Source organism: Oryx dammah, unplaced genomic scaffold (assembly GCF_014754425.2).
Source record: "Oryx dammah isolate SB20612 unplaced genomic scaffold, SCBI_Odam_1.1 HiC_scaffold_7, whole genome shotgun sequence".
Lineage (NCBI taxonomy): Eukaryota > Metazoa > Chordata > Mammalia > Artiodactyla > Bovidae > Oryx > Oryx dammah.
Genome location: NW_024070191.1, coordinates 22,253,657 through 22,270,992, shown reverse-complemented (window position 1 = coordinate 22,270,992; position 17,336 = coordinate 22,253,657). Strand labels below are relative to the sequence as shown.

The following is a 17,336-nucleotide window of genomic DNA, read 5'->3' as shown; positions in this document are numbered from 1 at the left end:
ATATAAGTGGAAGCATGTTGCTGACCATTCCATTTGAATTCCTTTTGTCCTGTGATTCTTAGAATATGATGTTTCGGAGTCACTGGGCTAAGGCAGATCTGATGGTGAGATACAGTTTTATGCTGAGGGGTGGAGGATGGGCATGCCAAAGACTTGGAAAAAATATTACCTACCCTGAGAACATCCAATCAAGATGATAATTTGGAACTCAAACAGAAATTGCGAAGAATATTGACAACATAGCATGATAATCTCACATGGAATTTGTCTATGTTAGTTAATCATGTTGTTCTGATACACTATAGTCCATGGGATTGCAAAGAGTCGGACACAACTAAGCGACTTTCACTTCACACTTCACTTCAGATACACTCATCAAATACAAAATCAATACTTAACTGAGATATCTTTTTCTGAAAGTGAAAGTCGCTCAGTTGTGTCTGACTCTTTGCGACCTCATGAACAGCTATAAAGTCCATAGAATTCTCTCCAGGCCAGAATACTGGAGTGGGTAGCCTTTCCGTTCTCCAGAGGATCTTCCCAACCCAGGAACTGAACCCAGGTCTCCCACATTACAGGTGGATTCTTTACCAGCTGAGCCACAAAGAGAAAGTGAAATACTTAGAAAAAAAAATCTGCATATAAATATTTTAAAGGTTGGCAGAAACTGTATTTGTAGTTTTAAACTCCTACTCCAAATGATTCCCACTTCAAAGTTGATTTTGATTTCTAACATACTTCTAGGCAATACAAGTGTTAGGTGAAGAATGGAGAATTATCTAAAAAAATAATCATTTTTTAAAAAAATTATGAGAATCCAATAGCTTTTTAAAGTATACTTTAAAAAATACCTTAATATGTGATATAGAGAGGTGATTCAGCAATTATTGGGAATAGTAAAAGTCTGACACAAATGCATTAATGCTATTATTAGTATTACAATACAAAAATATATTCGGTTATTAGATATGTTGTTCTAACATTAAATACAAATCTAAAGCTAATTAAGATTATACCTTGGGGTTACTTACGGCATGTTCATTAATCAAAAACCAGGATATTTGATAGAAAACATTTTTTAATATAAAATATGAAGTGAAAGCAGGAAAACAAATTCTGTGTAGGGATATGAATCTATATGCAAAGAATTTAACAAGTTTGGTGCATGCATTTTAGCAGGGAAGAGGACCGAACTTAACCTCTGCTAGTTAGAACAGGGGCTAGCTTTGTGAAGTTTATTTTTCTGGCATTTGTATTCTATTACCTGACCATTTTGATCATCTCACTAAAGTTGGGAGATTAGAAAATCAGAAAAATATGAAGGCGTTAGCAATGTTGAACTAGCAGAACCCAAGGAGCGCAAATGTTTTAATTGCTTCTTCTTCTTCTTCTTTTTTTTAATTCCAGCAAGCAACTTGTAGTTATTTGCTGTTCAAATTTGCTTTTAAGATCAGGAGAGTGCTTTGGACCATTTTATTGGGTGGGTAGGATAAAAATGGGAAATAATTAGAAAAGTAAAACACTTCTTAAAAATTAGGTAATTCACCATGAAGAGCCAGGAATAGGTCTCTGTCTTCAGGTTCATTATGAAATCCACTCCAAACCTGTAATGATGGTGGTGACCACAGTGTCATGGGTTGAGTAACGAGTTCTCCGTATTACCTTGTTTAATACTTAATACCACCCCCAAAAGATGGCTGCTGTCCCTGTCATATTATGAGACAAAAACGAAGGAATTGATGCAACTCCTTCATAACTTTTTTCTTTTTAAAATTCATGTGCTCTGACAAACCTTTCAATGTTTACTGTGTATATCTAGGTTAACTGAAGTCCATATTTTATAGAGCCCTGTGGCAACGACTGGGGCTTCCCTGGTGACTCAGATGGTAAAAAATCTGCCTGCAATGTGGGAGACCCAGGTTCGATCCCTGGGTGGGGAAGATCGCCTGACGAAGGGAATGGATACCCAGACTTTAGTATTCTTGCCTGGAGGATTCCATGGACAAAGAAGCCTGGTGGGCTACAGTCCATGGGGTCGCAAAAGAGTCGGGCACAATTGAGTGGCTAACACTTTCACTTTCATGGCAATCACTGTTGTTTTATAGGTCACTTTACCACAGCTTGCACTGGGACATATCTATATAATAACAGCTGAGGAAGGAAGATGCCTAATCAGATCACACAGTAGGAGAACAGCATGTTAAAATATAACAAGTGGACCACTTTCAATACTTTCCAACTACATTTAGGATTAGGCAGTCCAAATAATTTTGATCTCTTTGATGCCTTTCTCTTCATTCTGGATGAATTATATTCTTGTTCTCATTTTTATTGTGTTAGTTGTTATCACTATATTTAACATAGAGGAAGGCCTTGCAGGAGAGTTTTCACCCCTAAGCCTTTATCTCCAAGTGATTTTCAAATTATAAACTTGTGACTTTGAGGAGATGCTATAATAAAAGAGGGGGGAACAGAACAAAACAAACAAAACCGACTTCACAAACAGCAGAGCAGCTTAATGACAGAGAGTAAAGGGTCTCACAAGTTTGATGCATAAAATTTAGCCACAGAAAAGACAAGAAACAGCTTCTCCTGGCCAGAACAAAGGCTGACATTGTGTGATTTCAGTGGCATAATATGTGGGCTTCAAATAGGAGTTCTGGTCATCGGGACATAAAGGCAGAGTGCTTCATTAGCTATCACAGTGCATGCCTCCCAGGCCTGTACCACGGGGCAGCATGCAGCAAGGGCAAGGGCGCAAAGAATGAGCTATTCACTCAGGTTTCATAATCTTGCTCTGTTTCAGCCTCCTGGGTTGACAGCTTTCAAGTTAAGCATGGAAGGCTCTAAAGAAACAGTCCTACATTCTTCAGTGATAGAGTTTGTTTTTGGAAAATGCCTATCTAAAATAAAGAGATAAAACAAGTTAAGACTGTGAGTTCAATTTATTGCATTAGATGTCTTTCCAGAGCACAGTGATATTTTTATGATGACTGTGAAGACTTCAATAGACTACTTCTACAGAATGATTAGTCTCAGATGAAATTATTTGCAATTTCTATGTCATTCAACCCTATGCAATCATATGAATATTCATTGTACAGTGAAAGCTGACTTTGTAAGTAGGGAAATTACAGTGATATTGAGTAGAAGAAAAATAATTCTATGCAGTAGTTTTTCAGGAAAACCACTGTGAATTTTGATCTTTTCCCAGTCATTTAGAGCAACAGACCTCTCTCCCTCAAGGAAAACAAAACTATTTAACTCAAATTCAGATCAATGGCAACATCATTGAATTCATTTCATATATCTTTGAAGAGAAATACATTATATTTGGGTTTAAATGTATAATAATTTGCTCAATGCCAAGGTCAATCTTAAATCATGTTGCCGGAAGGCTCAGGGACCTAGCTGCATGAAATTGCATAAAGATGCTGAGAACAGCTCCAAATTTAAATTACAATAAAGGGTAGAAAACCTATATATTATGTTGTTATTACAGAATTTTCAAAATAAAATTGTGAAATATATCATACAATTCAAGTTCACACGAACTCTGTTCTTTGTAAAAAACTACATAACATTAAAATTTAAAATTATTTGTTTTTCAATAAGAACAATAATTTCTAACCTAAAATACTAGATATAAGCAATCTACAGTCTAGCCAGTCATATTCAAGATAGGGTCAGAAAGTATGACTTGCACTCACAAAGGCGCCCATGGGTTGCCATCTAAAACAAATATGTTTCTTAATTCACAGAGAAATAAGTGATACTCACTGCAATTGATATTTTTCCCACTTCTCCCAGTAAAGTGGGTGGGAGTTTCTCCCTTCTGTAATCACTTTCACCCAATAAATTTGGTAGGAGGTTTTCCTTTCTGTAATCTCTTTTTTTTTAAACCCTGCTGACTGTTACAGGCTTGTCCCATTACAGTGACAAGAATTACAGGACTTAGGGCTGTGCAGCTTGCAATTAAGAAGCAGCATATTGGAATTAACAGAGAACACTGCCATGATGACCTCATAAAGAATAATACAAAGGGGGAAGGGAGGTGAGTTTTCTGTTAAAATCTCATCCTGTTCTGTTAATGTTCCAGCTACTGCTGCTGCTGCTAAGTTGCTTCAGTCATGTCCGACTCTGTGAGACCCCATAGACAGCAGCCCACCAGGCTCCTCTGTCCCTGGGATTCTCCAGGCAAGAACACTGGAGTGGGTTGCCATTTCCTTCTCCAATGCAGGAAAGTGAAAAGTGAAAGTGAAGTCACTCAGTCGTGTCCGACTCTTAGCAACCCCATGGACTGCAGCCTACCAGGCTCCTCTGCCCATGGGGTTTTCCAGGCAAGAGTACTGGAGTGGGGTGCCATTTCCTTGGGGAACCCAAAAGTCTTTCCCCCTCTGTTGTCTCCCTGTATGAATTTTTCTTGGGCTTCCCTGAAGGCCCAGTGGTAAAGAATCTGCCTGCCAATGCAGAACACTTGGGTTTGGTTCCTGGGTGGAGAAGATCTCCTGAAGAAGAAAATGGCAACCCACTTCAGTATGCTTGCCTGGAGAATTCCATGGACAGGGGAGCCTGGCGGGCTACAGTCCATGGGGTCACGAAAGAGTTGGACACAACTTAATGACTAAGCACAGGGTAATGCAGCTTTGCTGCTGCTGCTGCTAAGTCGCTTCAGTCGTGTCCGACTCTGTGAGACCCCATAGAGGGCAACCCCCTCTGTCCCTGGGATTCTCCAGGCAAGAACACTGGAGTGGGTTGCCATTTCTTTCTCCAATGCATGAAAGTGAAAAGTGAAAGTGAAGTCGCTCAGTTGTGTCCGACTCTTAGCGACCCCATGGACTGCAGCTCACCAGGCTCCTCCATCCATGGGATTTTCCAGGCAAGAGTACTGGAGTGGGGTGCCATTGACTTCTCCAATGTAGCTTTAGGCCCACCTATAAAGCAGTTTGTCTTAAGTCTTTGTACTTAATTTTATTTTTCTCACTTAGCAAATCACAGTCAGTCCTTAATCTGGTTTTCATATAAATCACGTATTATATAGGTTGAATTATCTTCCCCACCTCACCAGTTCTTATGCTGAAGTCCTAACTCAGAGTGTCTTTATTGGGAGATAGGGTCTTTACAGAGATAAGTTAAAATGAGGTTATTAGGGTTGGATGTGTGCTCAGTTGCTCAATCTTGTCTGACTCTTTGCCACCCTATGGACTGTTGTCCGCCAGGCTCCTCTGTTCATGAGACACTCCAGGCGAGAATACTAGAGTGAGTTGTCACTTCCTACCCCAGGGGATCTTTCCCACCCTGGATCAAACCCATGCCTCTTTCATCTCCTGCATTTCAAGTGGATTCTTTATCCACTGAGCCACCTGGGAATCCTGTATTTCTGGTTAGGAAGACCCAATTTTTAAAAAATCCTCAGTGTTTATAAGTTCAGTGCATTTCAATAAAATACCATATGTTTTTTACTTTTATCCTAGATCAAGATAAGTTGGTTACAAAATTCATCTGGAATAATAAACAAGAACATCCAAGAAGTTGTTGAAATGGATGACAGGAGTCTGGCCCAATGAGAGATTAAAACATTATGCATATATGCTCAGGCATGTCCAACTCTTTTGTGACCCCATGGATGACAGCCCATCAGGATCCTCTGTTCATGGGATTCTTCAGGAAAGAATACTGGAGTGGATGGTCATTTTCTTCTCTAGGGAGAAGAAATGACCCAGGGATCGAACCCATCTCTCCTGTGGTTCCTGCATGGGCAGGTGGAGTCCTTACCACTGAGCCCACTGGGAAGCCCTAAAACACTCTAAAGCCCTCTAAAACTCTATGATATTGATATGTGAATAGAAAAACAGACCAATGTACTAGACTTGAAAGTCAAGGAAAAAAAAAAAAGACTAAGTGCTTATGGAAATTTATGACAAAAGGCAGCACCTAAAGGATATAAAATATTGTTGGGCTCACTGGCTAGCCATATGGAAGAAAATAAAATTAAACTCATTCTTCATACTGTACTAGAGAAGTAACCATAAAAAGATCAGAGTTTTAAAGCAAGGGAATAAAAAGAATCACAAGTACTACAAGGAAATATGAGTAAATGTCTTTGTAACATGGGCATAGGAGATTTTTCTAAGTGTGGCTAAGAATCCAAGAACAATAAGGAAAATGATTGATAAATTTGCTCTATGAAATAAAAATGTTTTGCATGGAAAACAGCACAAGCAAGTAAAAAGACAAACTGGGGAAATCATTTAGAGCTCATGTCACAGAAAAATGAATAATAATATTTTGATTTTTAAGTGGTTTTCAAGAACTGAGAAGAATAAAACAAGAATCTTATGGAAAATGGGTCAAATGAATGAATAGACAGCACACATAGGAAGAAATGTAGATGTCCCGTATACACATGGAAGGTGTTGGCTGCTGCTGCTGCTAAGTCGCTTCAGTCGTGTCCGACTCTGCGCGACCCCACAGACGGCAGCCCACCAGGCTCCTCTGTCCCTGGGATTCTCCAGGCAAGAATACCGGGGTGGGTTGCCATTTCCTTCTCCAGTGCATGAAAGTGAGAAGTGAAAGTGAAGTCGCTCAGTCGTGCCCCACTCCTAGCGACCCCATGGACTGCAGCCCACCAGGCTCCCCCATCCACGGGACTTTCCAGGCAAGAGTACTGGAGTGGGGTGCCATTGTGGTGTTTAATCTCACTTAAAATAAGAGGAATTCAATGTAAAATTACACTGCAATACCATTTCTCTTCCTTTAGAATCACAAAAATTTAAATTTAAGTGCAACTCCTGTTGGCCAGGCTGTTGAGAATAACCATTCTCACGAGTTTACTGGCAAGAATGGAAAATGTACACTCCATATAGTGGGAAATTTGGAAATACTCGAAGAAACTACATATACATTGATTCTTGGATCCAGTAATCTGACTGCTAGAAGTGTTGCTTGAGTTACACCTCCAAAAATGCACAGAAAAATTGAATTTTTTATAATCACAGAAAGTCCATCAACATGTGGAAATAACTGTGGGAAAAACATTCCCACAATGGAATACCATGCAGCCATAGAGAGAAATGAGGAAGGTATCTACAGGTTGATGTAAAGTAACATCCAGAATATATTTTTAAGGGAAAAGAAAAAAAAGATGTGAACCAATGTGTAAAATATGCTGAATATATTTTTTTCACAAGAAAGGGGATTCAAGTATATATTGATTTAAAAAAATAAACTTGGATACATCAAAAACATTAAAATAACAATATAGGAAACATTACAGTAAATAGAAAAAAGCTCTGCCTGCTCTATTTTTTCTTTTCAGGTTTTTTAATTGTTTTACATTGTCAGTGATGTGGAGTATGAGACATGAGAACCAGATTAGCCAAATTCAGTGAATGGACTTTGTTTGGATTTTGATTCAAAACTGCAATTCCCAAAACAGATTTTTGAAACACCCAGAAAAATGTAAATACAGAATAATTATTAGGTGATATTAAGGAATTATTATAATGTTATGTTTTAGATGTGACAATCAGAATAATGTGGTTATGTTTTTAAAAAGGTCTTACCTACTAGAGATATAAATTCAGGTATTACAGACAAAATAACATTATATCTTGGATTTTTAAATACTGCAGAAGGGAGGGGGTTAGATATCTCAAAAGCCTTAACATTATACATACATTTTGACCTCTCAATTACAATTTCTAGAATTTATCTTAAATATATAGTTATGAATGTGTATAAAGATTTAGCTAGAGAAATACTTATTCCAGAAGTTTTTAGGGGCAAAAACCTGGAAATGCCTTGTATTTAAATAATTGTATTAGTTAAATAAATCAAATAATGCAATATCACCTTTAAAATTATGTTGAAAAAGAATTTTTATAAATTGAATGGAAAAGTGTTCATATTATTGCTAAGGAAGAATTCATAAAACCATAATCCAATATAATTTAGATTTATTACAAAAAATTCTTCAAAGAAAAATATTAAGATATTATGCAAGTGTTTTTAGTGACTATTTTAGGGAGATCAGAATTCAGGCAACATTTACTTAAATTCGTTGTTTAGTCACAAAGTTGTGTCCAACTCTGCAGCCCTAAGGACTGTAGTCTGCTAGGCTCCTTTGTCCATGGGATTTCTCAGGCAGCAGTACTTGAGTGGGTTGCCATTTCCTCAGCTCGGGATCTTCCCGACCCAGGGATCGAACCCGCATCTCCTGTGTCTCCTTCATTGGCAGGCAAATTCTTTACCACTGAGCCACTGGGGATATTAGTAGTTTATCTTTATCTTGTAAACTACTGACAATCAACATATGTTATCTTTGCAAAATATAATAGCTATTAAAGTAAAAGAGAGTTCTTCATCAAGCAATTCATCAATTTCAGAAAAATAGTAACACTGAAGACATAGAAAAAAATAATGTAAAGATTGAGATATTTGTCTGGTAAAACATTTTTCAAATATGAAGAACAGCCACTGCACTATAAATTGAAATCATTTTTTATCACGAATGATGTAAGATTCCTTTCTCCTCAAAAATGGTTTCTCACAATGAGATTTCTGATACATTCAACCTAACCCCTTAGGAGAGGAAGCAATTTTTCATTTTGCTTGATCACAGACCCAAGCACAGAGTTGTGAAGTTTATGCAGAGGGTAGAATGTTTGTAAAGGATCTGTCCACTTAATTTCTTTTATTCATAAACTAGATTTCCTCTCGGTACCCTGGGTCCACCCCAGTGGCTCCTGGAAAGGGTAACAATGCCATCCTGGCGAGGAGGCCACTGTGATTGCTTGGAGAAGTGTTTGCCTTACAGGAAGACGCTGAAAGCTTGCCCTTCTGCCTCCGAGGAAAGAGAAATGAGAGAGAGAAAGAATCTGACAGGAAGACTAATATGTTTTGACCTCCTGTCTCTGGGGTTAAGTCCCGTAGCTGCAAAGCATATTTGATTGTTCAGGAAAAGCTGGAAGGAGAGCTTTTGCTCTCCTTAAGGACTACGAGGGAAGAGACGGTGACAGCAGGCCAATACAAATAGTGCTGTGGCTTAAGTCGGCCTGGAGCGCCTGATGGGTCTCTTTCCCTCTTCGGACTTTCCACCTCCACCTCAGGCAACTGTCAGTCACACTGTGTTTCTAAAGGACACAGTGTTACAATTAGCCCCTAAGAGATGTTATGATGCCCGAGATTTCTGGAGGAGGACTTGCCACCGGAAGTTGTCTGAGTGATGAGCAGCGGCTTTAGGCTATGCTGTGTCTCCCGGAAAACATTCTCTCTTTTCTCCACCACTTCTCAGAAACTTTTGAAAAAATGAAGTTACCTGTTTGTATCAAGATGCAGGCAAGATAGCCCTGAGAGCGTTTGACAAGGTCCAGTAGCCTAGGATTTTGTCAGGATACTGTAAGGGACCAGAATAACTGTGCCTTGGTGGGAACAGTTTGCGGTAGAGACCAACAGAGAGACTGGCACAAAGTTAGGACCCCTACTCCAAATGTCCCAAAGATAATAAGGATTTTCCCTCTGCAAAGCGCTGTCTTGGGAAGGAAGGGAGTGAAGGAAGGAGTGTGAAAGAAGAAATAGCTCTGTTAGAAGTGGTATTAACATTGCCTGAAGATTTGCCAAAAAGAAACTGACTGATAAGAGATCGGGACATCTCTAATTATCAGGTTAATAGTTTTTCATAGCTATCAAAATGAGTGAGAACTTGTAAAGAAGATGACATTAAAACAAAGTTAAAATGTAGCATGTTCTTGGCATATTTGAATACTGATAGCCAATTTTTTTTTTTTAGTTTTAGTTAATTTCAGTTTTTGCAAAAACTATTCTGAACTTCACAGATATTTAATAAAGAAGCAATTATATAAGTTACTGAAATGCTGAAATGTTTCTATGAATTTTCTGGGACAGCTACAAATGTTTCCTGTTAATTCCTCGATGTTTCTTTTCCTGATAAAAACCAAAAAAAATTTTTTTAATAACATACTTTGTTCCCCCACCTCCCCCCGCCCCCAAGCCTGATAAAATCTGCTTCCAGTAGAGTGAGTAGGAGTGACTTGTATCCACTGGGACAGTAAAAAGATTTTAGATAAGATGGAAAGTTGCAAGTGTCTCTCCCTCCCTTTTCTTCTTTATATATTCCTGTTCTTAAAATTTTCTTTTTTACTTTTTATTTTTCGCTTTCACTTGAAACATCTAAGGAAAAAGATTAGTTTAAGACAACACACTTGTTCACAATTCTGTTCAGAATTCAGAATATATATATTTCTTGCCAGTACTGCTCATGGACTGTTCTGAGATTTTGTTTTCACATGTGTATCACTGACCATGCTCATATGCAAAGAAAGAGAGAGTCCTGGGTTCAATCCCTGGGTGGGGAAGATCCCCTGGAGGACTGCATGGCAACCCACTCCAGCATTCTTGCCTGGAGAAACCCATGGACAGAGGAGCCTAGTGGGCTACGGTCCATGGGGTGGCAAAGAGTCAGACAGACTGAGCAACTAACACTTTCCCACTTTTCATATGAATGTGTAAATATTTCAGGGAATGTGGGAGACTTTTGAAACAAAAATTAAAAATGAAAATCTTGAGTCCTTGAACTGGAGATTACTTGGATTTAACCACAAATTATATATTACCTCTTTTTAAAGATTAATATTATATGATAAAATATGATTTGGGTGGAATGAATGAAGCTGAGATCTCTTCATCTTCACTATGAAGCTGGCTCATATTTGAGAGATGCTTGTCGAACATTGCAGAGTTTTGACTCACTGCCAAAGCGAGCACTTTTGTAATAACCTTAAATATATCTGGCCAGACTTCGATAACCTTCCCCATTCCCCTACTCCACCCCTCACACCCCGACCCCTGCCCCACGGAGAGAACTGAGAGTGGGAAATTATCTCATTCAGAATTATCTCATTTGAAATTATCTCAGATATTTACTAAGACCCAGACTCGGATATTAAGATCTAGAAATATTCAATCTTCAAAATTAACGTTTGATAATTTCTGAGAATAGTTGTTAATAAAGCCTTGTCATATTTTTAAAAAGTCTGCTGTAAAAGAATGTATTGTGCGTAGCGGCCTAATTTGAAGGGCTCAGGAAAAAAAAAAAGACTGTACTCGGCCTTGTAGTACTAATGCCTGAAGATCCAGGCGCGTACCTGTGTGAGGCAATATTTATTTCTGTTTGCATAGTCATTCAACACATTTACTCAGTAACGATTTATTGAGCACTTTCTGTGTAACAGGAACCTGTTAAGACTGCAGCGCAAGACTGACAGGATTTCTGCTTTCATGGGGTTTTTAATCTGGAGGTGGCGGTGTAGGAGGTATTATCAAATGTGTATAAATACAGAGTTGCAAACCCGGAAAGAAAGGCTGTGCAGTAAACTGTTGGGGTCAGTGGTGGACATGAAGCTCTTCCGGAAAAAAAAAAAAAAGTGTGTGGGGGGTTGGCCTTGAAAGAGGAGCAGAATTTAACGAAGAGGAAAGAGTAGCAGTTGAAGTGCCATTCAGAGGAACACTGCCAGAACAAAGACCTGATAACCTGAGATCTGGGAAAACTGCAAATCGTCCCGAAAATGCCGGGGCACAAAAAGCTGCGTAAGGCGAGGCTGGAGCAAACGGTAGAGTCGGTGCCCTGCCACGCAGGAGTCTCACAGGGTGGTTTCAGTATATAGATTTTCATCCAAAGATGTGCTCTGCTAGTAGATGAGCTCTTAGCTATCTGATTGGCAGATACGTTTTTGCTTGTGTTTTTCTGGCCAGCAGGAGGAGGTGTGTTTTTGTTTGGGGCTTTTTTTTTTTTGATCCATTTAGCCGGCGTGTGCATTATCAGATTAGTCAGAGGCCATCTATTTCTGTTGGGAAAGAGGCGTGTATACTTTTTTGACCCCTGGGGAAGGAGAGTTTGCAACCTTTTCTCGATCGTTATTGGACTTTGTACTAAAGTAGCACCGAGGAGGCGGAGACTCGGGAGAGCCAGAAGAGAGGGAGGCTCCGAAAACCTACACGAACTGTGCGGGCGGAGTCGGATCCGAGGAGCGTGGGGGCAGGGAAGGAGCGCGGCGCCCCAGCGACCCTCTGCGCATGACCGCCTCTGGTTGCCAAGGCAGCGGGACGGAGTCGCCCGGAAGAGCTTCCCTTGAGGAACTGCCGGCTCCTAAAACTCATCCCCGAGGGGCTCAGGACTGACCGGTTCCTGAGGCAATCTTGACCACGGCAAAGCAGATGAGGCGCAGAGCCTGATGCAGAGTGATGGCCATCCGCCCAGAAGCCGGAGGATTCAGAGAAACGGAGAATTGGCCCCAGCGGACACCGGGACTGTGGCAGACCTTTCTAAGGAGACCTTGGAGTCCTTGACTGATGAGGTAAAGAGTTCCGGTTCATTCAGTTCCTCTGGAGGACTGCAGCCCTGGTCTTCTGCCTCTGGGAGTAAGTCTGAGAGTGGATCGCAGCCTTCACGCTCGGAATATGGAGACAACCAACCTGAGCTTTCGGACTTCCAAGCTAATGTAAAGAAATTGAGCAGAAAATGGATCCACAACCTCAAGGGCAAGGAAACGAACTCTGAACAGTATCGACCGGACACTAAATATCAAACAGAAATCACTCAGGCATCCCTTGAAGAATTGAATGCCCTGCAGTCTTTCTGCACCGTTAAGGTAAACCTGATCCACCATAGAGCGAACTCTAAGGGGAAAAAGAGCAGCAGGCATAAAAAGCTGCAGCTTGGACCTGAGGCAGAAGCTCCAGAGGTAGATGCCTTAAACTGTACTGTCCCTGACGAGCTTTTGAATAGAATCTATTTTAAAAACATGAGGACAACACCCAAACAGGTGGGGACAGCTAAGCAACACATTTCTTCTCGGTGTCCCGACTGTATCAGAAAAAGGGCAGAACTGGCCCAATCTGCCTTCCTGAAACAGAAAAAGACTTTACTGGAGTCACTTCTACTCCAAGAGAAAATAGATGAACATCTTCATACGAAAGACTTCCTTACCCTTGTCAGAGAAGCACACCAGAGCCTTCCCAGGCTTTCAGATGACCCCAGAAGAATCTGGGAAAGACTGAATGAGAGAAAAGTAAAATTAGATACTCTGGTTTTTGAAAGGTCAGATATAAAGCAGAAAATGTAGCAGAATGGAAATAGTGCTTGTCATTCACCTTTTTGTCGGCTTATTCGCAAACCTCTTATTCTTAACCAAACAGGGGTGGTGTTTATTAATGATATGTGTCATGGGGGTAAATCTTTCTGTTGTGTATTTGAATAATTATCATCTCTGTAATAGGAGTGGAGCTGGCATGCAGCCTATAGCACCCAATCCTTAGCATCACCACCATTATTGGGAGACCCTGAGGACAGCAGTTATAAGGTCCCACTCTGCCTGTGGTCACCCTCCAGTGGCCATCGTGGCAGAGCATGGGGTGTGAAGCAGTCACAGGGCCGTACCTGGGGACAGGCTGAGGGCTGTCCTGCTGAGCCCCAGAAACCTCGCATGGCCTCCTAACTGGCCAGACCCAGGCCTTAAAGGAGCAGCGAACCTCTTCCCCATCCTCACCTCCAGGACCTGCGGTCTCTGTGCCTGGCAGTTCAAGGAGGCCTCAGCAACTGGAGTAAACGGGGAATCTGCCACTCAGGTAACAGCTTCAACCCGCTTCAGTCTGTCTGTTCAAGTGTCAGAAACTGGTTCCGCTTAAATTGGTTGTCTATCCTGAAGAAGTGGCCAGAGGTCAGGGATAATTTGCACAGACATGGAGCATCTACTTCGGGTCCACTGCTGTGGTTGGGGCTCTTTTCAAAGAAGGGCAATTGTTGTGAGCTAGGAATTCACATGATGGTATTTGCTACAGCACATATTCCTATTGATCCTAAACAAATGATTCTCTCCAATTTAAATGAGAAGCCTGAGAGCCAGCTGTGTCCTGGGTTCCCAGCTGGGCAGGGACCGGGGACTTAGCCATGAGGGTGCCTGTCAGGTAAGATCTGCCTCTTCAGCTGGGCCTAGGCCCTGGCGGAAGGACCCAAACTGGTTGCAGGACAAGTGCTTCAGGCAGTCATTGGCCTGCCAAGCCTGGGCCTCCGAGGGTGAAAGTTGAGCTTTGGGATCTTGCCTTTTCTTGTCTGAACTGAAAATAACATTTATTTTGGTGAAGGTTTATGGGGAACACCCTGAGTCATGGACCAGACCTCAGGAACAAAGAATCTGCAACAAATTTGTAACAACTAACACACCCTCCCTCACCTTTCCTATTAAAGGGATTTGTTGAAAGCTTTTGGGGCATTATGGGGCTCTTAATGCATGGCCCTACAATAAACTGTTCTATGCTCCAAACTCTTGCTGTTTTAATATCCTTTGGCCTCACTGTGTGTGTGTGCGTGCACATGGACCTGCATTCTATAACATTTCTACAGTCACTTTGGAAACAAGAGTTTACTATTCTTCCCTCACAGATTTAAGGACTAAAACTTACCCAGTGTTTTTTCATATTATAGAAGGCAACATTTTAGTTAAAAGAGTTAGGAAGTTTTTATAACAATCCAGGAGAGAGATATTGGCATTCTGGATTAGGATTTTGACTGTACAGGTAGAAAGAAAAATAGAAATCTAACAAGGATTTAGAAGGCATTCTTTGGTGAAGAAATGAATATAGGGGTTTAATAAAAGGTAAATGTTAAGAATGTGACTAAGTTTCTGACTTGTACATTTGTATGATATGATAATTTCATTGAGATAGGAACAGTGGAAGAGAATGATGTTTGATTAAGAAGGCAATTATTTGGACATGGTTAGTTTGAGAAATATTTGGGACATTCACATTGAGAGGTTGACGAACATTTGGTTGTGTGTGCTTGTGATCTGAAAGTGAAAGTGAAGTCACTCAGTCGTGTCCGACTCTTTTCGACCCCATGGACTGGGGCCTACCAGGCTTCTCCGTCCATGAGATTCTCCAGGCAAGAGTACTGGAGTGGGTTACCATTTCCTTCTCCAGGGGATCTTCCCAACCCAGGGATTGAACCCGGGTCTCCCGCATTGAAGGCAGACGCTTTAACCTCTGAGCCACCAGGGAAGAAGACAAGGTCTAACCTAGAGATTTGAAGTAAAGGGTTGAGGCGGAGGGGATCACTGGAAGATACTGTAGTTAGAAATTGAAGTCATAGATGTGGTGAGTTCTTCTCAAAGAAAATAGAATGAGAAGAGAAGAAAGGCTATGACCAGTTCTTGAGAAATTCACCAATTAGTGGCTGGGTAGAGGAGAATGAGGTTTCCCTGATGGCTCAGTGGTAAAGAACCCATCTGCCAATGCAGGAGATGTGGGTTTGATTCTTAGGTCGAGAAGATCCCCTGGAGAAGGAAATGCCAGTCCACTCCAGTATTCTTGCCTGGGAAATCCCGTGGACTCAGGAACCTGGCAGGGAACAGTCCATGGGGTTCCAAAAGAGTTGGACACAACTTAGCAACTGAACAACAGCAACAACACAGGAGAATAAGCCAGCAAAGGAGACTGAGGAGGAGTCATCCTAGAAGAATAAAGGAAAACAGGAAAGTGTAGTATCAGAGAGCAAAGAAAGAGATTTCAAGAAGGATGGGCTGTCTAAGCATGCCAACCCAACAGAGTTCACAGGAGATAGTTTAGTCACATATTGGCCTCTTGGCCTTAACAGCAGTCACTTAACTCTTAGAATCTGGGCAGACTGACAGAGCAGATTGAGGAATAAATGTAAGCTAATGACATGAGGAATATGGGTATAGATTTTTTTTTTTACTTGAAAGTGAAAGTGAAGTCGCTCAGTCGTGTCCGACGCTTTGCGGCCGCATGGACCAGGCTCCTCTGTCCATGGGATTCCCCAGGCAAGAATACCGGAGTGGGTTGCCATTTCCTTCTCCAGGGGATCTTCCTGACCCAGGGATTGAACCTGGGTTTCCTGCATTGGAGGCAGACGCTTTAACCTCTGAGCCACCAGGGAAAAGCACCTTATTTTTAGTACAGTTAAAATATCAGCATAAAGGACTGATCTAGTGCCCCCTTGTATTTTGTTGTCCAAATCATGATTAACAACAGTCCAGTTAAGTTATGAATGCTGCTTATTTCTGAAATTCTGAGTAATTTCTTACATTCTGAGTAAATGTCACCAGTTTTCTAGATGACTTACAAATTGTTACTGATCTTATTTTCAAAGGAAGTGGTATGTAGACTTTGTGAAGTTCAGCTGTGGAAGGAGAGCGGAGGAGATAATTTTTCTACATGTCTTTACACCTAACCTATAATAATAAAAAATTTGTAAAAATCGGCAAAAAATAGCTTTTGTATCATATTTCAATACTTCAATACTAGTCTTTGGTTTTAGACCTTCATTTATGTATAAACATGCTCCTTTTTTTCTATAAAATGTATTATATTTCTATTAGTCATTCCTAGATAAAATGGGAAATGAAATCATTACCATTTTCATAGTAACTTTTTATTTGAAATCCACACTATGTCATGCTTTATCTTTGCAATATTAGTATAAAAAATTCATCCCTTCAGTCAATTAAGTCTTCCAATCCATGCACAAGAGATTTTAAATTGTGTTCAGGTCTTTAATTTTGAAAGAAGTGTTTCATAGTTTTGTGCATACAAGTTGTGCGCTTCCTTTATGCCTAAGTATTTTACTCCAATGTTTGCTATAGTAAATGGATTTTTTTCAATTCATTTTCTTTTTGGATGTTCATTACTAGTGTGTAGAAATACAACAGATTTTTGCCTGTTGATTTTATATCTTGAAACTACTGAATTTATTGATTTGCACTAACAGTTTTTAAGAAAATGGATTCTTTAAGATTTTAGAGCTAGAAGATTTTGTCATTTGTAAACAGAGATAATTTTACTTCTTGCTTTTGATGTGGACATTTTTTTTTTTCTTGCCTAATTGCCCTGGCTCTAATTTCCAGCACTGTGATGAATAGTGAAGTGAACATCCTTGTCTTATTTCTGATCTTAGGGGAAGAGCTTTCAGTTTTTAACCATTGAGTATGTTTGTGGGTTTTTCATAAATGGCCTTTTTCATTTGGAGTAAGTTCCTTTCTATTCTTAGTTTATTGAATGTTTTTGTATCATAAAGGGGTATTTCATCAGTTGAGATGATCATGTAGTTTGATGTACTCTTTAACCCATTCTCATGCCTCACCTTCTTTGCACTCAGCCCATAACCTTGAAACACTGACTAATCAGAACTAGATGTTGTAGTCTGTATGCTAAAGCACTAATATAAATTTATCACACTTGTGTCTTAATAATCTTTTCTTTCTGACTTTATTTGAAAAACTGGAGGGTAGAGGTTCCATCTT

General features: G+C 40.2%; 2 protein-coding genes and 1 non-coding gene across 3 annotated transcripts in view; 1 reads left to right on the top strand and 2 right to left on the bottom strand.

Moving 5' to 3' along the window:
• DLC1 (DLC1 Rho GTPase activating protein) overlaps positions 1 to 17,336 on the bottom strand; it is a 515,375-nt gene that overhangs the window by 476,900 nt on the left and 21,139 nt on the right. The gene's annotated exons all lie outside the window — the stretch shown is intronic.
• CUNH8orf48 (chromosome unknown C8orf48 homolog) lies at positions 10,185 to 17,270 on the top strand. The gene is made up of 2 exons (XM_040243180.1): positions 10,185 to 14,870; positions 15,081 to 17,270. The coding sequence occupies exon 1, from the start codon at positions 12,252 to 12,254 to the stop codon at positions 13,140 to 13,142; it is 891 nt and encodes a 296-aa protein (XP_040099114.1). The 5' UTR covers positions 10,185 to 12,251; the 3' UTR covers positions 13,143 to 14,870; positions 15,081 to 17,270.
• TRNAW-CCA lies at positions 15,901 to 15,973 on the bottom strand. The gene has a single exon. It is a non-coding gene; the product is annotated as a tRNA-Trp (tRNA).

What these genes read in the sequence shown, in the direction of transcription:
- CUNH8orf48 (XM_040243180.1), top strand. Translation starts at nt 12,252, where the DNA reads ATGCAGAGTGATGGCCATCCGCCCAGAAGCCGGAGGATTCAGAGAAAC.